The 24,737-nt window shown below is 38.1% G+C and overlaps 1 protein-coding gene across 1 annotated transcript in view; it reads left to right on the top strand.

The window, feature by feature from the left end:
- Nucleotides 1–16,895: 16,895 nt before the first annotated feature.
- The window catches only part of GBE1 (1,4-alpha-glucan branching enzyme 1), a 271,911-nt gene continuing 264,069 nt past the window's right edge, over nt 16,896–24,737 (top strand). The window contains exon 1 of the mRNA XM_082691935.1: nt 16,896–17,579. Within this exon, the coding sequence (XP_082548061.1) occupies nt 17,446–17,579 (134 nt within the window). The 5' untranslated portion in view covers nt 16,896–17,445. The remainder of the gene's footprint in view (nt 17,580–24,737) is intronic.

Here is a 24,737-nt window from a genome sequence, read left to right as displayed (position 1 = left end):
ACTACAATCTTTTTATATTGTAACTATTCTTAGATCTTAAAGAATTTTCTGACCTCATCCCTCTAAGGAAAAATTTCAACCTTTACCTGTCAAATACTTTTTTTTTTTCTAGATTAAAATTGTGGTATAACTAGTAGAATACTGAGCCAGGTGAAATGATAAACTCTCTCACGAAATAATTTAGTATCATTGGCTTAGGAAATGTTATCGTCCCACATGAGAGTTAATTTAGGAGGTCCTCATGAATACAGGTAATACAGAGACATCTGCCAGATTAATTATCTCTGAAAAAGTTCTCAAAAAAATTTTGGATATAGGTAAATTTAATCTAGATTATAAATTTTGTGTAAAGACAGAATGTTTAAAAAAATCTTTAGTATTAAAACCAACATTAAGTAAATAGCCTTGGTTTCACTGTGATATCTTTGAACACTGTGAGTCTTTTCAAGTTTAAAAGGCATTATTATGGGGCATCTGGATAGCTCAGTTATAGGGACACCTGGATGGCTCAGTTGGTTAAATTTCTAGCTCTTGTTTGGCTTGCAGTGATTTCAGAGTCCTGAGATTGGGTTCTGGGCTAAGCATGGAGTCTCTTTGGGACTTTCTCTCTCTCTCTCCTTCTCCCTCTTCCCCCTACTTGCTGTCTCTCTCTAATATAAATACATAACGTTTTTTAAAATAGATGGGAGCAGATAGTGGAAGAATTAAATTAGAAAGAAACTTCAAAATTCGATACCTTAAGTGATTCAGTGTTATTAAAATTTTGTATTAAAAAAAGGGAGTCTATTAAAATTGTTTTAAGAATCAAATAGCCTAAGGAAAATGACCTCAAAGTGGGGAAAAATGAATTCTTAAAATCTGGGTCATTTACCTGAGATTTCCTGTATTTCCTGTAGCTTTGTGTTTAAATTTTTTTTTAAGATTTTTATTTATTTATTTGAGAGAAAAGATAGCAAGAGCAAGAGCATGAGCAGCAAGAGGTTAGGGGAGAGGGAGAAGTGGGCTCCCCAACAAGCAAGGAGCTCTGTGTGGGACCAGATCCCAGGATCTCAGGATCACAATCCCAGCTGAAGGCTGACATTTAACCTATTGAGCCACCCAGGCACCCTGTGCTTTAAACTTTTTGATGCATCACCTAGAGACCATTACTCTTTTTTTCCCCCCCACTGAAGATCAAGTTATCAGCAAAGTACAAAATGGTAATTAAAAATTTCTAGTTCAGTACCAGGCCCACATTGTTCTTTTAATGAATCAGATTATCTCAACTTTGTAAGGATTAATGAGGCACTTGTAGCAGTTCCTTTAAATTTCTCAGAACACTATGCCACCAGATAACTAAGCAGCAGCCTTGTAAACTCAGAGTTAACAGAAGCTCAGAAAATCCATTACATTTAATTCACTAGAAGAGTCAGGAGTTTTTTATTAGGACATTCTTAAAATATCATTTATTTTAATTTAATATTAAGGTTTGTGTAAGCACTCAATACTATTAGAGAATAGGGTAAAATTAATATTGCAGTATTTTTCTTTTAGAAAAAAATTAAAATAATTGTGCAATATGTATAACAATAGTTTTTGAAAACTGCATATGTTTTCTTTCCAAAATCAACAAATATTAAGAATTTAGTAATATAGATATTATAGGTTTAAGAAGAATTATTTTGTGTCTTCTTCAATTTCTTTCACGAGTGTTCTGTAGTTCCTCAAGTACAGATCCTTTACCTCTTTGGTTAGGTTTTTCCCAGGTATCTTATGGTTCTTGGTGCTATAGTAAATGGAATCAATTTTCTAATTTCCCTTTCCATATTTTCATTGTTAGTGTATAAGAAAGCAATTGATTTCTGTACATTGACTTTGTATCCTGCCACATTACTGAATTGTTGTTTGAGTTCTAGTAGTTTGGGGGTGGAGTCTTTTGGGTTTTCCATATAAAGTATCAGGTCATCTTCGAAGAGAGAGAGTTTGACTTCTTCATTGCCAATTTGAGTACTTTTTATTTCTCTTTGTTGTCTGATTATTGTTGCTAGGACTTCTAATACTATGTTAACAAGAGTGGTGAGAGTGGGCATCCTTGTCGTGTTCCTGATCTCAAAGGGAAGACTGTCAGCTTTTTCCCATTGAGGATGATATTTGCTGTGGGTTTTTCATAGATAGATTTTATGAAGTTGAGGAATGTTCCCTCTATCCCTATACTCTGAAATGTTCTAATCAGGAACGGATGATGACCAGACAGGACTGGAAGGGATTATGCTGAGTGAAATAAGTCAAGCAGAAAGAGTTAATTATCATATGGTTTCACTTATTTGTGGAGCATAAGAAATAACATGGAGGACATGGGGAGATGGAGAGGAGAAGAGAGTTGGGGGAAATTGGAAGGGGAGATGAACCATGAGAGACTATGGACTCTGAAAAACAATCTGAGGGTTTTGAAGGGGTAGGGGGTGGGAGGTTGGGTGAGCCTGGTGGTAGGTATTATGGAGGGCACATATTGCATGGAACACTGGGTGTGGTACATAAACAATGAATTCTGGTACACCAAAAAGAAATAATAAAAAAAAAACTATTTTGGAATAACTTCAGGTTTATAGAAAAATTGCAAAGATAGTATAAATAATTCCCATATGCCTTCACCAAACTTTCTCAATGCTAACATTTTACACAAACACATGTATTAAAACTAAGATCTTAACACTGGTACGATGCTATTAACTAAACCACAGATTTTATTAATATTTCACCTTTATTTAATTCCAAGATCCATTCCAGAACATCATTTTAACTGTATGTATGTGCATATATATGTCTGTCTGTATGTATATAGTTTCCCATCCAATACTTTGTCAGAACTATATATATTTTTCTTTCTATTAATCTTTATTTTTTTGAAGATTTATTTACTTATTTATTTGAGGGAGAGAGAGAGAGACGGAGAGTGAAAGGAGGATAGGATGAGGGACAGGGAGAACAAGTCTTAAGCAGACTCCAAACTCATATCGGAGCCCCACACTGGGCATGATCTCACCACCATGAGATCACAACCTGAGCCAAAACCACAACTCAGATGCTTAAATGACTGAACCATTTGGGTGCCCTTATTTTATTTTTAAATTAAATTAAATTAACATGCAATATTACATTAATTTTAGGTATAAAAGATAGTGATGATATTTTTATACCCATCATATATATCATATATTATATATATTTATATCATGAATATACACACACACACACACACACATTACAATGCTTTTATCCATTCATCTATCAATAGGCACAAGTTACTTCCATATTTTGGTTATTATAAATAATGCTGCAGTGAACAAAGAGGTACATATATCTTTTCAAATTAGTGTTTCATTTTCTTTTTTCAGATAAATACCCAGAAATGGAATTGCTGGATTGCTATAATTACTTGAGAAATCTCTATACTGTTTTCCATATTGGCTGCACCAATTTACATTCCCACCAATAGTGCACAAGGGTTTCCTTCTCTCCATATCCTCATCAACAGCTACTATTTCTTATCTTTTTGATAATAGCCATTCTGACATGTGTGAGGTAGTATCTCATTTTGGTTTTGATTTGCACTGATGTTTAGCATCCTTTCCTATCTCTATTGGACATCTATCTGTCTTTAGAAAAGTGTCTCTTCAATCAGGTTCTTTGTTTTTGTTGTGTTTTTATTGAATTGTATGAATTATTTTTATATTTTAGGTAACAACTTCTTAACAGATATATCATTCGCAAGTGTCTTCTCCCATTTAGTAGTGTGCCTTTTGTTTTGTTGATGGTTTCTGTCGATGTGCAAGAGCTTTTCAGATTGATGTAGTCCCATTTGTGTGTCTTTTCGTTTCTTTTTTTTTTTCCTAGCCTGAGAAGACATATCCAAAAAACAGTGCCAAGACCAATGTCAAAGAATGTATTGCCTATGTTTTATTCTAGAAGTTTTATAGTTTCAGGTATTACATTATCGTCTTTCACTAATTCATTTTGAGTTTATTTTCACATATGATGCAAGAAAATGGTCCAGTTTCAGTCTTCTGCATGTAGCTGTCCAGTTTTTCCAGTACCATTTATTGAAGAGAATGTCTTTTCCTCTTTGTATCATCTTGTCTTCCTTTTCATAGATTAACTGATCACATAAGCATGGGTTTATTTCTGGGCTGTCTACTCTGTTCCACTGATCTATGTATCTGTCTTTGACCCAGTACCATGCTGTTTTGGTTACTATAGTTCTATAGTACAATTTTAAATCAGAAGAGCTAGGGTATCACTTAACTTTTAGTCATCATGTATCCTTAGCCTTTTTCAACTGGGGATAGTGTCACAGTCTTTCTCTCCTCTTCATATCTTTCATAATTTTTAAGAATATTGATCAGCTATTTTATAAACATCTTTGAATTGGTTGTCTGATATTTACTTGTAATCAGAAATTCTCAATTTTTTTTTGAAGAATACCTCAGTAGTGAAATGTGCTTCTCACCACAGTATATCGAGGGTTATATCACAACATGTCTTATCACTAGTGGCATTAATTTTGTTCACTTGGTGAAGGTGGAATCTGACAGGCTTCTCTACTGTAAAGTTCCCATTTTCTGTTTCCATATTCTACTATTTGGAAGCAAATAACTAATGTCTAGCACACATTCCAATGGAAGAGAATTAAAACCCGCCTTCTGGAGGGAGAATAATTTATTTAGAATTTTTCTGAAGGAAGATTTTTCCCTTCTGCCTCATTACTTTGTCAATCAGTTATGTATATTAGAAGGTACTTGTAAATATTTACTTTGTTTTTTAAGTTGTAAATACTATTACAAGCATAACCCAGAGATATTGCTGGTTCAGTTCCAGACCATCTCAATAAAGCAATATTGCAATAAAATGAGTCCAGTGAATTTTTTTCATTTCTCAGTGAATACAAAAGTTATGCTTATACTATACTGTAGGCTATTAGGTGTACAATAGCACTATATTTACAAAATGTACATAGCATTTTAAAAATACTGCTAAAAATGTTAACCATCATACAAGTTTTCATCAAGTTATAATCTTTTCGCTGCAGGAGGGTTTTGCTTTGAGGTTAATGGTTACTGACTAATCAGAGTGGTGGTTACTTATGATTGTGGGTGACCATGGCAATTTCTTAAAATAAGACAACAATAAATTTTGCTGCGTTAATTGACTCTTTCCTTCATGAACAATTTCTCTATAGCATGTGATGTTGTTTTTTGTCCACAATAGAACTTACTTTAAAATTGGACTCAATCCTCTAAAATTGAGCCCCCCACTGTTATATCTACTAAGTTCATGTGCTATTCCTAATCCTTTGTCATTTCAATAATCTTCAAAGCAACTTCGCCAGAAGTAGATTCCATCTGAAGAAACCAATTTCTTTGCTCATCTGTAAGAAACAACTCCTCATCTGCTTAAGTTTTATCAAAAGATTGCAGCAGTTCAGCAATCTTCAGGCTCCAATTCAAATTCTAGTTCTCTTGCAATTTCAACCACATTTGCAGTAACTTTCTTCACTGAAGACTTGAAACCCTCAAAGTCATCCATGGAGATTGGAATGAACTTCTTCTAAAGTTAATATTTTGGTCTCTTTCACTGAGTCACAAATGTTATTAATTGCATCTAGAAGGGTGAATCCTTTCCAGAAATTTTCGAACTTTTTCCCAGATCCATCAGAAGAATCACTATCTCTGACAACTAAGGCCTTATAAAAATACACTTCTTGGGTTACCTGGTGATTCAGTCAATTAAGTATCTGCCTTCAGCTCAGGTAATGATCCCAGGGTCCTGGGATTAAGCCCTGCATTGGGCAAAGAGCCTGTTTCTCCCTTTCCCTCTGCACCCTCTCTCTCTCAAATAATAAAACAAAATAAAATCTTTTTTAAAAAATGCACTTCTTAAATACTAAGATTCAAAAGTCAAAATTACTCCTTGGTCCTTGGGTTGCAGGTTGGATACTGTGTTGACTGTCATGAAAACAACATTCATCCCATCATACGCCTCCATCAGAGTTATTAGGTGACTAGGTGCATTGTTAGTAAGGAGTAGTGTTTTGAGAGGATTCTTTTTTTTCTTTTTTTCTGAGCATTAGGTCTCAACAGTAGACTTAAAATATTTAGTAAACCATGTTGTAAAGAGATGTGCTGTCATCTAAGCTTTGTTTTCCCATTTTTAGGTCACAGAGTAGATGTAGCAGAATTCTTAAGAACCCTAGGATTTTCAGAATGGTAAATGAGCATTGGCTTCAACTTTAAGACACTAGCTGCATTAGCACCCTAACAAGAGTCAGCCTTTGTAGCAGGCATTGACTTCTCTAGCTACAAAAGACCAAGATGGCATCTTCTTCCAATAGAAGGCTATTTCATCTACACTAAAAGGCTACTGTTTAGGGTAGCCACCTTCATTAATTATTCTAGCTAGATCTTTTGGATGATTTGCTGAAGTTTCTACATTAGTACTTGCTGCTTCACCTTGTACTTTGCTGTTAAGGAAATAGCTCCTTTCCTTGAACTTCAGGAAACTACTTTAGGTAGCTTCAAACTTAATTTCTGCAGATTCTGTTTTGTCAGCCTTTATAAAATTAAAGAAAGTTAGGGTCTTGCTCTAGATTAGGCTTTGGCTGAAGGGAACACTGACTGGTTTGATCTTCTATCCAGACCACTGAAATATTCTCCAAATCAGCAATAAAGCTGTTTGTTTCACATTCTTATTATTCATGTATTTATTGGGGTATCACTTGAATTTCCTTCAAAAACTTTTCCTTTGCATTCATAAATTGCCTATTCATAAATTGGCTATGAATTGCATTCGTAAATAGGCAAGAAGCCTAGCTTTGGCTTAGCTCAGATTTTGACATGTCTTCCTCACTAGGCTTAATCATTTCTAGCTTTTGATTTAAAGTGAGAGACATGTGGCTCTTCTGTTCACTTGATCACGTAGAGGCCATTGTAGAGTTATTCATTGGCCTGATTTCAATATTGTTGTATCTCAAGAAATAGGGAGACCCAAAGAGAGAGAGACAGATAAAGAATGGTCAGTCAGTGGAGAAGTCAGAACATACGCACTTATCTATTAAGTTCACCATTTTATAGGAGTGTGGTTCATGGCACCCCTAAACCATTACAATTGTAACATCAAAATCACTGATCACACAGATCACCCTAACAAATATAATAATAATAAGAAAGGTTGAAATATTGTGAGAATTACCAAAATGTGACACACAGATGCACAGTGAGCAAATGCTGTTGGAAAGATGTTGCTAATAAACTTGTTGCCATAGACTTTCAATTTGTAAAACATGCAGTATCTGTAAAGTACAATAAAGTACAATAAAAAGGTTTGCCTATACTACTAAGAGTCCAATACAACTATTATTTATTTTGTTGCTCAAATGATTCCTGCGTTGAGTATTTGGGACTCTTTCTGGTTGGTTCCTATGTCCCTTTGACGTGCCCCGTAGTCATCTCTGTTTCCTCATCCTCCTTCTTTTCTTGTTCTTTTTCATCTCCTTCTTCTTCCTCTGTTCCTTCTTCCTATTCTTCTTCCTCCTCCTCATCCTCTTCCTCTTCTCCTTCTCCCTCTTCTACTTTTTCCTCTTCCTCCTCCTCCTCCCCCCTTACCACTCCCCCCTCTTTCTCCTCTCTCCCCTCCCCCCTCCCCTTTCCCCCTTCTTCCTCCTCCTCCTTCTTCCTCTTCCTCCTCTTTTTCTTCTTCTCTTTCACTCTCTTTCTGGCATTATTAAATGCTTCAGGTTTATCTTGCATTATTTTTACCCAGTCCTAGAATCAGCCATTTCTTCAAGGAGCCCTGGTTCTTTTTGTTGGAGAATGGTATTTAGAAACTAAGATCTCAGTTCTGGGTATGCTTGTTGTTACTGTGATGTCACTGTTTCCATATTCTCTCAGCAGACAGAACTAAGAAATTTAAGTGTTATGTAAACCCAGGCATACACATTTTTAAAAATATATTTATCTCTTTTGAGTATGTATAAGGGGGTAGGTGAGCTCATATCACTCTTTCTGAATCTAAATTCAGGACCACAAGGTTTATTCTATCCTTCCCCCATTGCTTATTTGTAACTTCTATCTCCGACAGCATGAAACCTGGCTCCAGTTATCTACAACTTACTTACTTATTTGCTCAACCAATTGTGGTATACATGCAGAGTAGCCTTAGGATTCTTAGTCCATACTGCTGTGAAATATAAATTTACCAACTAGAATATAGTGTTTATATATAGCTCTTTTTGTTTTTAGCCTTATAGTATTCAGTCAGACAATAGTTTCTGAAATTTAGGTTAGCTTCTTTTTCTCTTCAATAATGCAGTTTCAAAGAGAATTATCTTGAGTAAAAAACACAATATAGGTGATATGGAATTTAGAAATGTAATGTTTCAAAAGTTTGAAGATGATTGTCATTAATTTTTACAGAAGCAATATTCTAAAGCATTTTAATCCATCATAATTTTAACTCACCTCAATATTATCAGAGCTCTTTGTCTTTTAAGTGGGGCAATTACAGCATTATACCAAGTCCTACTGGAGTGAAGGCAGAGTTGGGGAAGATTACCTGCTGTGACTTTTATTAGATACAACCACAGTAGCACAACTCCGCTTCCTCCCCTCTAAATTAATTGAGTTGCCTTGGTCTGCTACCCTTCTTGTCATGGTCTTGATACAATATTTGAATGTCTTATTTTCCTAATGACATGCTTTACTATATTATAGAAAATGAAACTGAGGTTCTGAAAGTGACTTGTCCAAGGTCATATGGAATATAAATGGTAGAGCTGAAACTAGAATTTAGTCTGTTTAAAGTAAAAAAATATGAAAATTTATCATATTAATGTTAGAACTTCGTGTCCTGCAGAATAATACAATGTGGCTGGGTTCCCAGGGGGCCCTGGGATCAAGCCCCACATTGTGCTCCCTGCTCAGTGAGGAGTCTGTTTCTTCCTCTCCCCTTCTCTCCCCTCATGCTGTCTATCTCTCCCAGATTGGAGCGCCTGGGTGGCTCAGATGATTAGGTGTCTGTCTTCGGCTCAGGTTATGATCTCCAGGTCCTGGGATCAAGCCCTATGTCAGGCTCTCAGCTCAGTGGGGAGTCTGCTTCTCCCTCTCCCTCTGCTTCTCCCCCTGTTTGTGCTCTCTCCCTCCATCTCTGTCTCTGTACCTCTCTCAAATGAATAAACAAAATCTTTAAAAAAAAAACAAAACCAGATTATTTCGCTTTAGTACATGGACATTTTTATAGTCTTTGAATCATCCATTGCCTATTTCTTTATTCAGTTGGCTCAAACTATGCAACTCTAAAGACATTTCTACCCAAAGAATATAAACAGGGTCCTATTCTAGTCAACTTTCTCATACTTTACAGTTTGTCTTTTGTCTCTGAGTAACTTGGCATGGTTATCTTACAATGTAATTTGAATAGATTGGCTCTTCTTGAATAATTTAGCTTTGACCTTGAACATGTCAAATTAAAGTACAATTTCATTAAAATGTTCAGAGTCAACATAATTTTTTGTTTTATTTTGTTTCATGAGGATTTTAGAGTGTCCACTATGTACTCATGGGAACACATGCACAGTTAAAGAATTTTCTGAAAATAGTTCTGGTTAAACGTGGTACAGGCTTATCAAAGAAGAGGTTTTTTCCTTTTTTTTTTTTTTTTTCTTATAACCAATCATGGATTGATAGCTTCTTAGAGTAAAATACTTTCCTAAAGAAAGAAAAAATTTAAAATACCAAAAAAAGGCCCAATTTCTTATGATTATATTTTTTCAAGTGTTCAAATGTTTCTAAACATTTTTTCTCAATTTCTGTATTTTTCTGTTAGTGGGTTGGTCACAGGCATTTGTTTACCAGCATTGGTCTATGGAACATACTGGTTACTGATTAGAGGATTCCTTTAGAAAACGTCATGCTCATCATATTCCTACTCAGGTTTCACTGGCATATCCAATCCCCCCGTCCCCTGGAGGTGTGTTAACTATCCTCAAGATCTTAATACTTTCTTACTTTTGTACTAATCTCAGCTATTGGAAAGCATTGTATATGAAAGACATTACTGTTCTTTGCTATAGTATTGCCTTTGCAGAAATATAATCATTTCTTAAGTCATTATTATATGTCACATAGAATTCTAAATATCTTATATGTATTGTCATTTATACCCTCAATATGAAAATTGGTACTACTATCATTCCCACAGAAATGGAAAATGAAGGACAAAGAAATTGACTTCCTGTGATCGTAGTTAATGAGTTAAGATCCAAACTCAGGTAGTCTGGTTCCTAAGTCTGTGTCCTTGCCTTATCATACTGCTATCCATAAGATAAACTATTTGAAAAGGACATTATGTATATCTAAAATTGGCTTCTGAGGGGTGCTTGGGTGACTCTATTGGTTAAATGTCTGCCTTCAGCACAGGTGATCTCAGGGCCCTGGGATCAAGCCCCACATTGTGCTCCCTGCTCAGTGAGGAGTCTGTTTCTTCCTCTCCCCTTCTCTTCCCTCATGCTGTCTATCTCTCTCTCAAATAAATCAATAAAATCTTTAAAAAATAAAAATAAAATTGGCTTTGGAGTACGTTGTTCAAAATGTTCCTCAATACCTCTCACTTATGGAGCCATTTTTTTTTTTTTTTTTTTTTTTTTACTCTCAAGTTTTCATTTAAATTTCAGTTAGTTAACATATGCTGTAGTATTAGCTTCAGTAATAGAACCTTATGATTCATCACTTACATATAGTACCCAGGACTTACCACAAGTGTATTCCTTAACACCCATCACCTATTTAACCCATCTCCCTAATCACCTCCACTCCAGCAAACCTCAGTTTGTTCTCCATAGTTAAGAGTCTGTTTTCTGGTTTTCCTCCTTCTTTTCTCCCTGCACTCCCATGTTCATTTGTTTTGTTTTGTTTTTTAATTCCACATATAAGTATCTTTCTCTCACTGACTGATTTCACTTAGCATAATACAGTCTAGCTCTAACCACATCATTGCAAATGGCAAGATTTCACTCTTTTTAATTTTTTATTTAAATTTAATTAACATATAGTGTATTATTATTTGTTTCAGGAGTAGAATGTAGTTACTCATCAGTTGTATATAATAGCAGGTGCTCATTTCATGAAGTGTGCTCCTTAATCCCCATCACCCAGTTACCCCATCCGTCCACCAACCTCCCCTCCAGCAGCCCTCAGTTTGTTGCCTGTAGTTAAAGAGTCTCTTATGGTTTGCTTCCTTCTGTTTTTATCTTGTTTCATTTTTCTTTCCCTTCCTCTATGTCCATCAGTTTTGTTTCTTAAATTCCACATGAGTGAAATCATACAGTATTTGTCTTTCTCTGACTTACTTCACTTAGCATAGAATACTCTAGCTCCATCCATGTCATTGTAAATGGCAATTTTTCATTCTTTTTGATGGTTGAGTAATATTCCATTATCTATATCTATATCTATCTCATCTCTTCTTTATTCATTCATCAGCTGATGGATGTTTGGGCTCCTTCAGTAATTTGGTTATTGTCAATAATGCTGCTATAAACATCAGGGTGCATGTGTCCCTTCAAATCAGTATTTTTGTGTCCTCTGGGAAAATACCTAGTACTGCAATTGCTGGATTGTAGGGTAGTTCTATTTTTAACTCTTTGAAGAAACTCCATACTGTTTTCCAGAATGGCCATACCAGTTTGCCTTCCCATCAATGGTGTAAGAGTTCCCCTTTCCCTACATTCTCACCAACAGTTGTTGTTTCCTGTGTTGTTAATTTTAGCCATTCTGATAGGTATGAGGTGACATCTCATTTTGTAGAGCCATTTCTAACTCAAAGGGACAATTTAAAGCTTATAGAATTACAGAATTTTAATATCTCTCCTCTTTGTTTTTGCTACTGGGCACCAGAGAACTAAGTTCTGAACCCAAATGCCATATATTTTCTCTATCTTAAGATTTTTTTTTTTTTGCCTTTCTCATGTATTGTTTTACTCATTCAAAATACTTTTTAAAGATTTTATCTATTTATTTGAGAAAGAGAGAGAGAGACAGAGCGCGCACACAAGAGAGCGCACGTGCACAGAATGGGCCAAGTGGCAGAGGGAGATGGAGAAGCAGATTCACCTCTGAGCAGGGAGCCTAATGTGGGGCTTGATCCTAGGACCTTGGGATCATGACATGAGCTGAAGAAAAACTCTTAACTGAATGAGATACATAGGTGCCTCTGTCCCCCAAGTATTTTTATTAGCCACCTCGAATTCTTTTTGTCAAATAGACGGTATAAAAATATGCCAATTAATGCCCTAAAGCAGTTCTTCTCTCATATGATTTAAATAACAGAAATATATTCTCTAGTAGTTTTGAGGATCAGTTGTCTAAAATCAAGGTATCAGCAGGGCCACATATCACCTGGAAGCTTTAGGGAGAATCCATTCTTTGCCTCTTCCAGTTTCTGGTGCCTACTGACATTCTTTGACTTAGTTTGTAGCACTCCAATCTTTGCCTTCATAGTCACTTTACTCCTCCATCTTGTTTCTGTCTGCTGCATATCTCTTCTAAGGACACTGTCATTGGATTTAGGATCCAGATAATCTAGATAATGTGGGATGATCTCCTCATTTCAAGATCCTTAATTGTGTCTGCAAAGACCTCTTTCATAAATAAGATAACGTTCACAGGTCTTAGGGATTCGGACTGGGCACATCTTTTGGGGAGCCACCACTCAAGCCATCATAATAGGTGATTATTGTTGCATGAGTCTTTAATCCATTGGCTTTGTGACTTAAATTTTTATATGTAAAAAGTCTTTTTATTTTTTTGTCCACTTCCTGGCTCTCCATTTTCTTGTGGACCAGTTAAGTTTGCCAGGGATCTGGGTTTCATTCAGGTAAGGCTGACAGATACAGTGTTTTAAGTTTTGTCTAATTTTTGTCTTGAAGTCTTAAGAAAAAAATAGAACTCTCCTACATATTTGTCTCTATATTCATCTTTCTGAGAGGTAGGATAAAATAGCTCTTAAAATCATAGACTGTAAAAGGTGTACTTAGATTCAAATCCTGACTGACTCCTACTTGCTGTATTATCTTAAGCGATTTTCTTCATCTTTATGTATCTTTATCATAGGGTTAACTAAGGATTTTACACATATGCACCACACCACACAAATGGTTAAAACAGTGCCTTGACTGTGGCAAGCAGTGTATTACTATTAGCTTTTATTGTAAAGCACTACAGTCTTTCAGAATAAGTCCATTATGATAAGCTCAGCTATCTGATCCTTTCTTACAAGATTTTATGCCTAAAAAGTTTGTAAAATTTTCCAATAAGCAATTCAGAAGTACTGAAAATTTCACATATATAATCACTAGAGATAACATAAAGACATTAAGGAAGCCTGTAACTCCAAGTTAAATGAAAACTGCCATTTGATTGGGTAAGTCTGAGACCAAAGAAAATTGTTTAAGTTCTAATGGAGAGGACAAGATGTTCAAAGTATTTGTCACAAAAGTTAGAGCCTTTCACCTTTAGGTCGCTGATTCTCATCCAACTGGCGACAAAAGTAATTGAAAATCATTATCATCTGAAAACCATTAAGTACTGTCTCTGAAAAAAAGTTGTTTGCCTCAGACTGACTTCCAGGCAGTAACAATTACCATCACATTGAACACCCTCTACTTGGCCATCTAAGTAGAGAGGTTAGAGGGTGAGCAAGTCTGAAGATAAAATGACAACCGGGACCTCCAAGGTCCTCTGAGAGGCTTGGCAGGTGTAGAGGAAAGGCTAGCTGGCTACTGTCTCTGCTCAATTTAATCCAGAAATAAGTGGGTATCAGTTTGGAGACTGATATTCTTACAGTCTATATAGGAGAAAATTTTAAACTAGCTTCATGGAGTGTAATTTACACCATAAAATTTACCTGCTTCAAATGTATAATTCAGTGATTTTTGGTAACTTAGAGAATTGTGTAGCCTTTGCCTCATCCAGTTTTAGAACATTTTAATGGAGGAATTTAAAGGAATATATATCCAATTGGGCAGTGTAGTGGCATCCTAATAGTCTAATAGTCTCTCTGCTTGCATTCTTGTATTCCCTTTTCCATAGGGAAGATATTTTTTTTAAATGTAAATATTTTTTAAGTGTAAATCAAACCTAATCAGTCTTCTGCTCAAAACCCTTCAATATTGTTGGGGCGCCTGGGTGGCTCAGTGTGTTAAGCTGCTGCCTTCGGCTCAGGTCATGATCCCAGGGTCCTGGGATCGAGCCCCTCATCGGGCTCTCTGCTCAGCCAGGAGCCTGCTTCCTCCTCTCTCTCTGCCTGCCTCTCTGCCTGCTTGTGATCTCTCTCTGTCAAATAAATAAATCAAATCTTAAAAAAAAAAAAAAACCCTTCAATATTGTCCTGTCATACTTAAACTAGAACTCCTATATGATCAAACAGCTGCCTAGCTCTCACACCCTACTTCTTGGTATTCTTTTTACTATAGAGCAGGTACACCAGAATTCTTTTTCTGTGACTAATCCACTCATTCCCCATTGCAAACTCTTTATTTGCAATGCTCTTTCTCTCATGGCTTATTCCTTGTCATTACACTTAGCTTAAATGTCAGTTCTGAGAGCCCCTCCTTTACCACCATAACTAAAGCAGATGTATTGGTTTAATTTTAATTCTCTGCATTTATTCATTACAACGGGACATTTATGGATTTTGAGAAGCATTTCTTATATGTTAGTTGACATTCTTTCGCCCTCCACCTCCTCCATGTAAGCTTTAATGACAACTGGGACTTGTCTTGTTTACCTTTTAGCCCAATACCTAGAAAACTGAACTGGCTGTCACATGGGACTTCATTAAGTACTTGCTCAATAGTGAAGAGAGAATAGGTCCCTGCTCTCTTGGAGTTTACATTCTAATGGGAGAGATCAGTACATAAGAGAAAAGGAAAAAGAGAGAGATAGAAACACCTATTGTTAATTGCTGCATAGGAGAGAAAGTGTTATAATAGATTCTGAAGAATCTTATTTAAGTAGTGAAAGCAGAGGCTTCTCAAGATGAGTTGACATTTATGCTGAGATCTCAAGGAATGCTGGGAAGAACCAGCCCTGTAGAGCTGAGTCATGACGAGAATTCCCAACAGAGAAGGGCACAAAGAAAGTCTCAAAGGCTACAAAGTTCCGTGAGTCCCAGGAAAGTCAGTATTTCTAAAGAATAGTAAAACCTGATGAGATGAGAAAAGGTGATGAGAAAAGTGGTGGAAACATAGTCAGGGTCCAGATGATACAAGAGTTGTTAGGGAATGATAAGAAGTCTATATTTAACTCTGAGTGAACAAGCATGTCATTTAAGTTGTATGATTTACTCCTTGGGTAGAGCCTTACTATTCAAACTGCCCCTAACCAGTAGCAGCTGCATCACCTCTGAGCTTGTTAAAATTGCAGAATCTGAGGTACCATCCAGAACTGAATGAGACTAAGTACTTTTAGTGACATCCTCAAGGGATTTAGATGCACATTAAACTTGAAAACACCAACAAAGGATTAGAGCGGAGAAAGAGTAAGAGGGAAACTAGTTGGGGCACCTGGGTGCTCAGTTGGTTAAGCATCTGCCTTCGGCTCAGGTCATGATCTCAGGGTCCTGGTGTCAAGCCCCACATCAGGCTCCCTGCTCAGTGGGGAGCCTGCTTCTCCCCTCCCACTCCCCCTGCTTGTGCACCCTCTCTCTCTTTGACAAATAAATCTTTAAATTAAAAATAAAAAAAAAAAAAGAAGAGGGAAACTAGTTAGATGTATTAGTCCAAATGAGAGACTGCTTGTATGAGTGACAGCACAAAGGATGGGAAGACTCATTTGGGGTGTATTTTGGAGATAGTTTAGGTCTTCTAGCCAGCTAAATGGAGATTTCTGTAGGTAGTGATACAAACCTGGATTTCTGAGAAAAGTTTAGGTTAAGAGATACAGATTTGTGGGTCTATTGGGTAACTTGCTTCCGGGTTTCAAGTGCTGTTTTATTATGTCTTATATTTTACTGACATTTGCATGTTGTCTTCATGAAAAGTAAGATATGCCTTTCTGAACGTTATCCAAGTCCTCCACTTTCACTCAGAGATCCTCTTTTGCTAGGTATTGCTCATCAAGTCCTTTATTAATCCTTTCACAAAAAAATGTTTTGAATGTTTTAAAATTCAAGGCCAATGCTAATCAAGTCTTCTCTCTCTGTAGCCCCTAGAATTCTTCATATCCAAATCTTAACTGGGGAAGAGACGCAGAGATTCTCCAGTTCCTAGGTTCAAAGCAATTTGGAAACTCCTGGGTTGGTGGGTCCAATTCTCTCCATGTACATACAAATCTGTACTCTCCAAAAAGAATCATTAGGCTAGAAGCCAGTTAATGGGAATGAAAGAACATAAGGAAGTTCCAATTGGGGAAGTTTACATAGGGTTCCCCCTTCTTTAGCTAAGAGGAAGAACGATTTCTTGCATTAGCACTTCATTAGTAAGTGGTACATTTGAAATCCAGTTTAATGTTCTTCCTATACCATTTGTTTTACCAAGGAGAGTTCAGTTTAATCGTCGAAAAAGTTGTTACAATTATAAACAAGAGCAAAAAGGTGTGTGTGTGTGTGTGTGTGTGTGTGTTTGACCCCCTTTCTTTTGTTTCTCTTTGAGGTATGGGAAATGGGCAAAATTCTTGCCACGGTTTCAATTCTCTGCCGCTGGCAACCCAGAGAATAGTACCAGAACATCACAGTGTCCCTGGGATCTTTCCAGGATCCTGACTTTCTTTGGTTAACTCATGCGACAAGATAACCCTACAGGAGTTTCTGGGGAGACAACGGTGTGAACAGTCTCAAAGGTATTCCTAGAGCCATACCTGACTTCCTCTCACAGTGAATTTATTTGCTGTCTGCAACACTGCGCTAACGAATTCTCAGAACTTTGAGAAGGTCCCCTGCAAGAAAACCAGACATCCCTGTGAAAAGGTTGCCACCAGGAGCTGCTTACAGAAGAAAAGCTGAGGGCTAGCTCTGCAGGGGAAGGGAGGGCAAGGCTGAGCTCCGGAGGCGGCCTGGACCCGCCTGCCAGGACGGCCTTGGCCCAGCCAGGGGGAGGTTGCGGAGGAAGGGCAAGTCTCCCGGCCTCCAGGTGCCAGCCGCGTGAGTGGGCGGAGGCCCTGGGCGCCTCACCCCCTGCTCGGGAGGTGCGTCCGGGAATCACCCTGGGTCCCGCTCCGCCCCGACGCCGGGGGGGTGGGGTGGGGGGGGCGGGAAAGACGAACGGCCGTTCACTCGGGCTATAAAGGGCCCTGGGCGGCCAAAGCTCCCCTCAGCGTCCTCCGGCTCCGCCTTCGCCGCCTTCCTCCGCGCTAGAGCTCCAGTTCCCGCTCTGGTTCCAATCGACCTTCTCGGGCTCAGCTACTCGGGCTGCAGCAGAAGATGGCGGCTTCCGAGGCTCCGGCCGACAGCTCTGAGGCGGCTCTGGCTGCAGCCCTGGCGGATGTGCCGGAACTAGCTCGACTTCTGGAGATCGACCCGTACCTCAAGCCCTTCGCCGGGGACTTCCAGCGCAGGTACCGCCTGACGCCACCTCAGCGTTCTCTCCCCCCATCCCCCCTCTCTTCTCAGCGGACAGGCTGCCTTTCAGGCGCGAGCTGCGGGCTCGGGCCGCCCCTCGGTTCCGCCGCGCGCAGGCCCCGCCCCTTAGCGGTCCCGCCTCTTGGGTCCCGCCCCGCCGCTCGCTGGCCCGCCCCCGAGCTCGGAGGGTCGCAACTTCTTCGGGTGGGCGGCGGGTTGACCCGGTTTCCTGGGTCCAGTGGCTTTCAGAGAGTGGTTTGATAACTCTGGCACCCGGGCGGGGCGTGGCGGCCCTGAATAAACTTTCCTCCTCCCCTCTCCCTGCCGTTCGAATCCGTGGTTTTGCGCCATTGGGTACGTGCTTTGACTCCCAGCACTAGTTTCCTCAGGCGCTCGACCGAGCGAGGCAAAGCCGCGGCAGGTTTTCTGACCTTTGCATTCACGGAGTTGCCCTGTGAATTAGCGTGTGCGTAACACTCGGCGTGTGTAGTCGCGCGTTGGCCTTCTTCGTGTATTTCATTGCAAATACTGTGATTTTTATGTCCAACACGATTCTTTCAGGCAGTTTGTGTTCTTTCCTTGTTACTATATCCTTGTTACTCTCTCAGAGGAGATTAGCGTCTTTTGGCCACTTGATTTCCCGCGGGCCAGCTTTGATGAGTAAACGTAGAGCGACGTGGGTCAGCACCATTTGTCTGTGTTTGGCATGGCCATCCCGAAGAGGCAGAAAGGCCTTTGGAGCCACACTTCTAGAGAGCGATTTAGGAGCTTTAGGTTTAGTCTGTCCCCTCCTCATGCTCTAGGAACTCGGTTTAGCACCATAAAGTTGCTGGGATAATCATTGTAACAGTCGTCAGCTTAACTTCAAAGGTATCGTTTTTAAGACGGAAACAGTTGTCAGACCAGTGATGGTAGTTGTATTTGTGAGATAAGCACATTGTGATTTAATGGTTTTCTGACCTTTTAGCCAAGTGACTCCAGGAGGACAACTACCATGGCAACAAAATATGCATAGTCGCATTTTCAACTAATAGAAAATTGCCGTTTGTTTGTTTATTTATTTATTTTATTAAGATTTTGTTTATTTATTTGACAGAGAGCACAAGCAGGGGGAGCAGGAGAGGGAGAAGCAAGCCCAATGTGCGCTCGATCCCAGTGGAAGGCAGACACTGAACTGACTGAGCCACCCAGGCGCCCCAGAAAATGGCTGTTTAGTTATTGGCAAGAGGCAGTATTGGGGGTACTGGAACAGGGTTGATTTGGAATTTGGAAAAAAAAAAAAAAGGAAGTTCCTAACTTGGCATTGTCATTTACTACCTGCATTGAATCCAGCAACTGTTTATTAAGGATTCCCTGTGAACAAAAGAAGTGGAAGACACAAAGTTCCACGTAACATCTCATTGCAGAGCTTGTATATCCTAATGAATGCGCTCTCCTCGAAGTAGTCACCTTGAGCTGTTGCTCAGTTGGTCAGGTGATTGGGCCCTTACACACCCTTATGACATTGCTTTCAGTATTTACAACTTACATTTTCAAAGTGACTGCATAATCTTCATGGCTAAAAATTGGATTTGTTGTAGAAATAGTTAAAAAATTTGAGCAAATGGTGGTGGTCATATTTTTTTGATGTGTTTATTAATGATGATCCTAATTTATTTCTATAACAAAAGACATTTCTAAAAGAAGACTTGTGGGGTGTTTGTTTCCCTACCTTCTTTAAATCAAAAAAAGATCACAGTTGAAGAACAACTCTTGTTAAGTGTTTCTTTCTTGTAATTCACTTCAATGCCATTGGGATTGAAGCAGTTAGGATCCTCTTTTATGATTTGTCAAAATTAATGAGAGGGACAAAGCCCAGAATAAGGAAGTGAAGGGAATCCAGTGTTTTTGATGAAAAGGCTAATCCAGTGGCCCTTGGTATCTCACTCTGACCTGGATTCTACTTCTGGCCTTGGTTCTGAGTAATTGCCATTTCCAGCACACATGTTCCATTTAGGCATATCAAATAGTAATTTGGGATTTTGCAGTAGCAACTTCTATTGTTAACATGTGAAGAATAAAAGGATTCTTCCCTCATAAAGTTTGGTCCTGGTTATTTTCTATTTTCTGTTTGTTTCTACTAACCCAGTGGGACATTGTGTCCTTGGCCTGACACGAATATACACCCAGTCATTCAGGCCCAAAGTAGTGCTTACCAAGGAGTGAAGAAAATTTAGGTCCCAAGTAACGGTATTTAAGAATGGGATGGGGGGGCGCCTGGGTGGCTCAGTGAGTTAAGCCGCTGCCTTCAGCTCAGGTCATGATCTCAGAGTCCTGGGATCGAGCCCCACATCGGGCTCTCTGCTCAGCGGGGAGCCTGCTTCCTCCCCTCTCTCTGCCTGCCTCTCTGCTCGCTTGTGATCTCTTGTCTGTCAACTGAATAAATAAAATCTTTAAAAAAAAAAAAAAAAGAATGGGATGGGAAAGGTCATTTCTTGTCATTGATAGACTGTCTCATTCTTTCCCAACTGAAGTATCTTCATTAACAATTCTATTATGTACATTTGTTGTTCTTGTTTACCTTTTCTGTAACTGTAAGAATGTCAAAACAAGTGTTAGGATTAATGAATTACTCTGTGACATAAAATAAAAATTAGTACATTAGTGCATTTGATAGTCCCAATGATGGTTACCTTCTCAGATGGGATTTTCCTTTCCTTTCCTTTCCTTTTCCTTTTCCTTTCCTTTTTTTTTTTTTTTAACCTATTATATTTTCTATTAGTTGCTGTGATCATAATTTTAAAATCTTAGTGTTTTAAAACAATAAGATTACTTGTCCTTATATTACATGCCAATGTGTGTCAGGCTCTCCTCATGGTCATCACTCAAGGATTTAGGATGATGAAAGCTTCGTTTTGAAACATGCTGCCATAATGTTAGCTGTAGGGAATACAGAACATGTTAAACCATACACCGTTTCTTACAGCTTTTGCCTAAGAGTGAGTCACTTCTGTAGACAATGTTATTTTGGCTAGTGTAAGTCAAATGTGACGTCTGGGCATGTGTGTGAAACAGAGAATTGACATTTGTGTACAGCTTAGAGAACAGCACAGTTGCAGTTGCACTTGTCTATACTTTGTGTTTAAAGTTTATTAATATTTTTAGATTTTAATTTAATCCTGATGACAAAACCATGAGGCAGGAAGGTTTTTATTTTTCATGAGTTACAGATGGAGAAGCTGAGATTTGGTTAGTTGCTTAAATTCACATGGCTAGTAGTACTGCAGTTGGGATTAATCTTTCTTTCTAGAACTATTTTCAACAAGTTCACAGACAGTGACTTCTTAGTAATTTAATGGATACATCTTTCTTTCTTTTTCTCTAGCATTGGACATTTTGGATCACTTATTGGATCCTTGAAGCCATTGAAATGTTTTGCTTTTCTTTTATTACCTCTGATGGCTTTTCCTCTGTCTCTGACCATTTAACATAAGAGATTCTCAAGGCTCTTCCCTATGTCCTTTTATGTATTTCTACTTATATACTTTCCCTAGGCATTCTTCTCCATCCCATGGATTCCATTTATGTACTGAGGCTGCCCACATCTGTCTTCAAACTCAAATCTCCTGGTCTCGGTCATATTTATAAATACCTTCATTTTGATGTCCTAGAAGTGCAAAACTCAACATGTGTAAACCAAATTTAGGGTTTTTCATCCCAAACCTGTTTGTTCCTTTATACCCTGTCTCCCTGTGTGGTGGCCTATCTACCAACTGCTCGAACCTAAAAACTAAACATTTATCCTTACTTTTCACCTCTTCTTTCTTCTTATCTCCAGGTAGAGTCAATTATAGCTCCTGTTTTTCAACCACACGCCACTTTATATTCCTACTGCTCTCATCCTACTCATGTTGTTAGCCTCTGTAGCCTGGTTTACGAAAACAGCCTCATAATTGCTCCCCCTTTCTACATTTCCTCAGCAATTCTGCATGGCTTTTAAGGTATAATACAGACTACTTCTCATGATGTGCAAGATTCTGTACTATCTGGTTTCTGTCTACCTTTTTAGCCTCATAATTGGACCTTCCTTCTCACTCTATACCATCTAACCAAAGGGTCTAGAGAGACAGCTCAGATGTGTGAGAACCGTTCTGTAAGAGACAATAAAATATCACCAGTATAAATTGGAATTGTATCCACTTTATGCGTGCACTCCTTTTCAATATTGAAGATTTTCATTTCTTCGTTTGAGCTCACAAGAAGGTAGGGGTCTAGAAAAATCATGAATAAAAGGCAAGTTTAAGAACCAGAAACATTTTTGATTTTTATCAGAAGTGACTCCTTCAGCTCAGTGGAAATGAATTAATAAGTGAACCCTTTTATATATTTTTATTAATATAATTTTCCTCTACCCCATTAAATAGATCTTTGACAGATGTTTAAAGGATATCAGTTGGCAGTGTGCCGGAATATTATTCTGTGTTGGAAGTCACGTGCTTTGGTGTAGACATGCTTCCCACTGTGCTTCTGTACATGCTGTTCGTTCTGTTTTATGCAGACTTTGCTGCTATCTTAAATTTCCTAAACATGCTTCTGGAAACAGCTTAGAGAGATATACCTTCCCTGATTTCTCCTCATCCTTATACCTTCTTCCAGGCTGGCTGAAGAGCCTCACTTCTTATCTGCCACCTTGAACATCCCCATCCTAAGGGTGTTCATCCACTGTCATGTAGTTGTCTTTCTGCCCTTTTGTATCCCTGGCTAGATCGCTTGTTCCCATGGGTGGTTGCTTTCTCTGTGTAGTATGTTTATTCTTGTCTTCTCAGTCCATAGAACCATACCTGGCTTATAGGAAACAGACTAGCATTCGCATGAATGTGTTCTTGTTCTGAGTCTACTTATTTTTAATAGCAATAAATCTCAGATCAACTTACCTTGAGCTAAAAATGTGGGGAATGCTAGGCTCAACAGAGTAGAAGCAATAGTTACCAGAGGATTATGTGTAATAGTCTAGGGAAGGAAATATATGTTCGAGTAAAGAGCTAAAGATAACTAGAGAAAAATCAAGAAAATCATTATTAATTAGATATTCTCACAGAGTCTAAAGGTTTAGTTGCCCGAAGGGATGTTCAGTTTGAGAGAGCCTGATGTCAAATAGTGTGCTCAAGAATGGGAGGACTGTTTTTTGTGACCCCAAGCATACCAAGTGTTACAATTACAGTGAACATCTCTATTGGAAACGAAAATAGCTTTTATATGGTAGCTAATCAGAGTGGGAAAGCACTTTGGAGTTGGTGTGTCAGCAGCCACACCAAAAATTGATTCTCACAGCACAGAAATTTTATATCATAGCTGCATGGTGCACTTTTTTCTCAGTGCCTGGCCAAGTTGTTGGCTCTGAGGAAAGTCAAATGTCAGTGATTCTAGAAGGCAGGGAAAAATCTAAAGATTACAAGATGTATCTTGCCCACTCTTCTGTACTAGTAGATTTATTTGCCCTTTGCAGCTGCGATCTGTACTAACTCCAGTTACTCCTGAATTTTCTACAGTGATGGGCAAGAGGCTCTGACCTCTTTTCATTTTCAAAGTGCCTTAAAATGACTTGATGGAGCATTATGGTTTAGTTTAGGCTCTGGTGCCTGCTGTACCACCTCCTGAGAAATGACTCTTTATGTGATAACTTCTTAGAGGATTCAGTTCGGCTCCCACCAAGCTGGCCCTAGTTAGTCAGCAAGGTGTTAATATAGTCCCTGTGAAATGTGCTATAGTTTTAGACTGATAAGAATATCATGCTGCCGTTATTTGAAAGCATGTATTAAACTTCAATTATACATTTGTAGATATTAAAGGAAAACATGAAAGTGTTTTCATTGAAGAGAATTGCTACTATCAGTTCATTCTAAAGTAAGTTTATTTTTCAGTAAAGAGTACGTTCTTTTCTTGTGATGTCTGCCCCTCAGTAGATGCTTACCACTGCTTTGAATCCAGGGTTCTTTTGTGTTTAACATCCCAAAGCGGCATAATCTGTTTTGTATTTAGAGTATAGTACATTAATGAAAGGTAAAACCGCATTAAACATCTGTTACTATACAATCTACATTCATTAATTTATTATATAGCTATATTGCATCTTACTTGATGTTAAGCTATAGAGACCAACTCGTAAAACTAGTGTTTTGATGTTTAAATGATTAGAACAGTTTAGATTCTGAGTTTAGTTTCCTAACATGTAAAATGGGAAAATGTATAAAAATATTGATGTGTATATGTAAGAGCAAGATGTGTGTGATGTAAGAGCAAGATGAACTTTGAACTTGAGCTCTCATGTGTGCTAGTAGTTTTGGATCTGAGGGCAAATTAATCAACCTCTGTGAACCTTAGTTTCCATTTCTGAAAAGAGTGGGATGGTACCTATCTTCTAGGAGTGTCTTGAGGACTAGGGATATATTGAAGATCCTCAGTAAATAAATAATAGTTATTTGATGATGATAATATTATAAGCAAAATAGCCTTCCATCATAAATATTCACTAGGATATTGTTTTCAAAAGATTTTATCATTGTTAGCTTCTTCGATACTGTGTCTTGAAATCAACTATCAGATTCGTAACATGACCAGAAATTCTCCACAATTCTTCCATTTTGTTGGATGACATCTTTACTTTAGGGATTCTTTCTTTTTTCCTAGTAGAGCTATTGTGTGAATTAGGTGAGGAGGTGGTAATGTTAATCATAGTCTAGTATACAGGGAAAAGAATATGTTTAAACTTTGATCCTTAATTTGGAGAGGAAATGAGAAGGCAATTGTCTGTTTACTATAAGCTGAAGGCAAGATGAGTTCTGGTATAATGCGCACAAAACTCCCTTTAGAGAGAGAGAGGTAAATGCTAGCCTGCAGAAACTCATACTCTTCTTTTGATCTTCCTTTTCGGTCTTTTCTCATCTTTTATCTAACTGCTAACTGTTCATATTCTTGGACATCAAACAGCTACAGGGATTTTCTTCCTCCTGAACTCTGGATGGTTGGAGGACTGGTCATATCAAGTTTACTGATAAACAGGAATAACTTTGAAAATAAGAAAAAATATATAGCAGCAGCTTTAAAGTTTGAAAATAAAAGAATTATCCAGCCGAGTCCGAACATATAATCTATTAGTAAGAATAAAATTTAAAACC

The sequence above is a fragment of the Mustela nivalis genome (assembly GCF_964662115.1).
Source record: "Mustela nivalis genome assembly, chromosome: 1".
Classification (NCBI taxonomy): Eukaryota; Metazoa; Chordata; class Mammalia; order Carnivora; family Mustelidae; genus Mustela; species Mustela nivalis.
The sequence above is the reverse complement of the archived record's forward strand: the minus strand, read 5'-3'. Positions and strand labels throughout refer to the sequence as shown.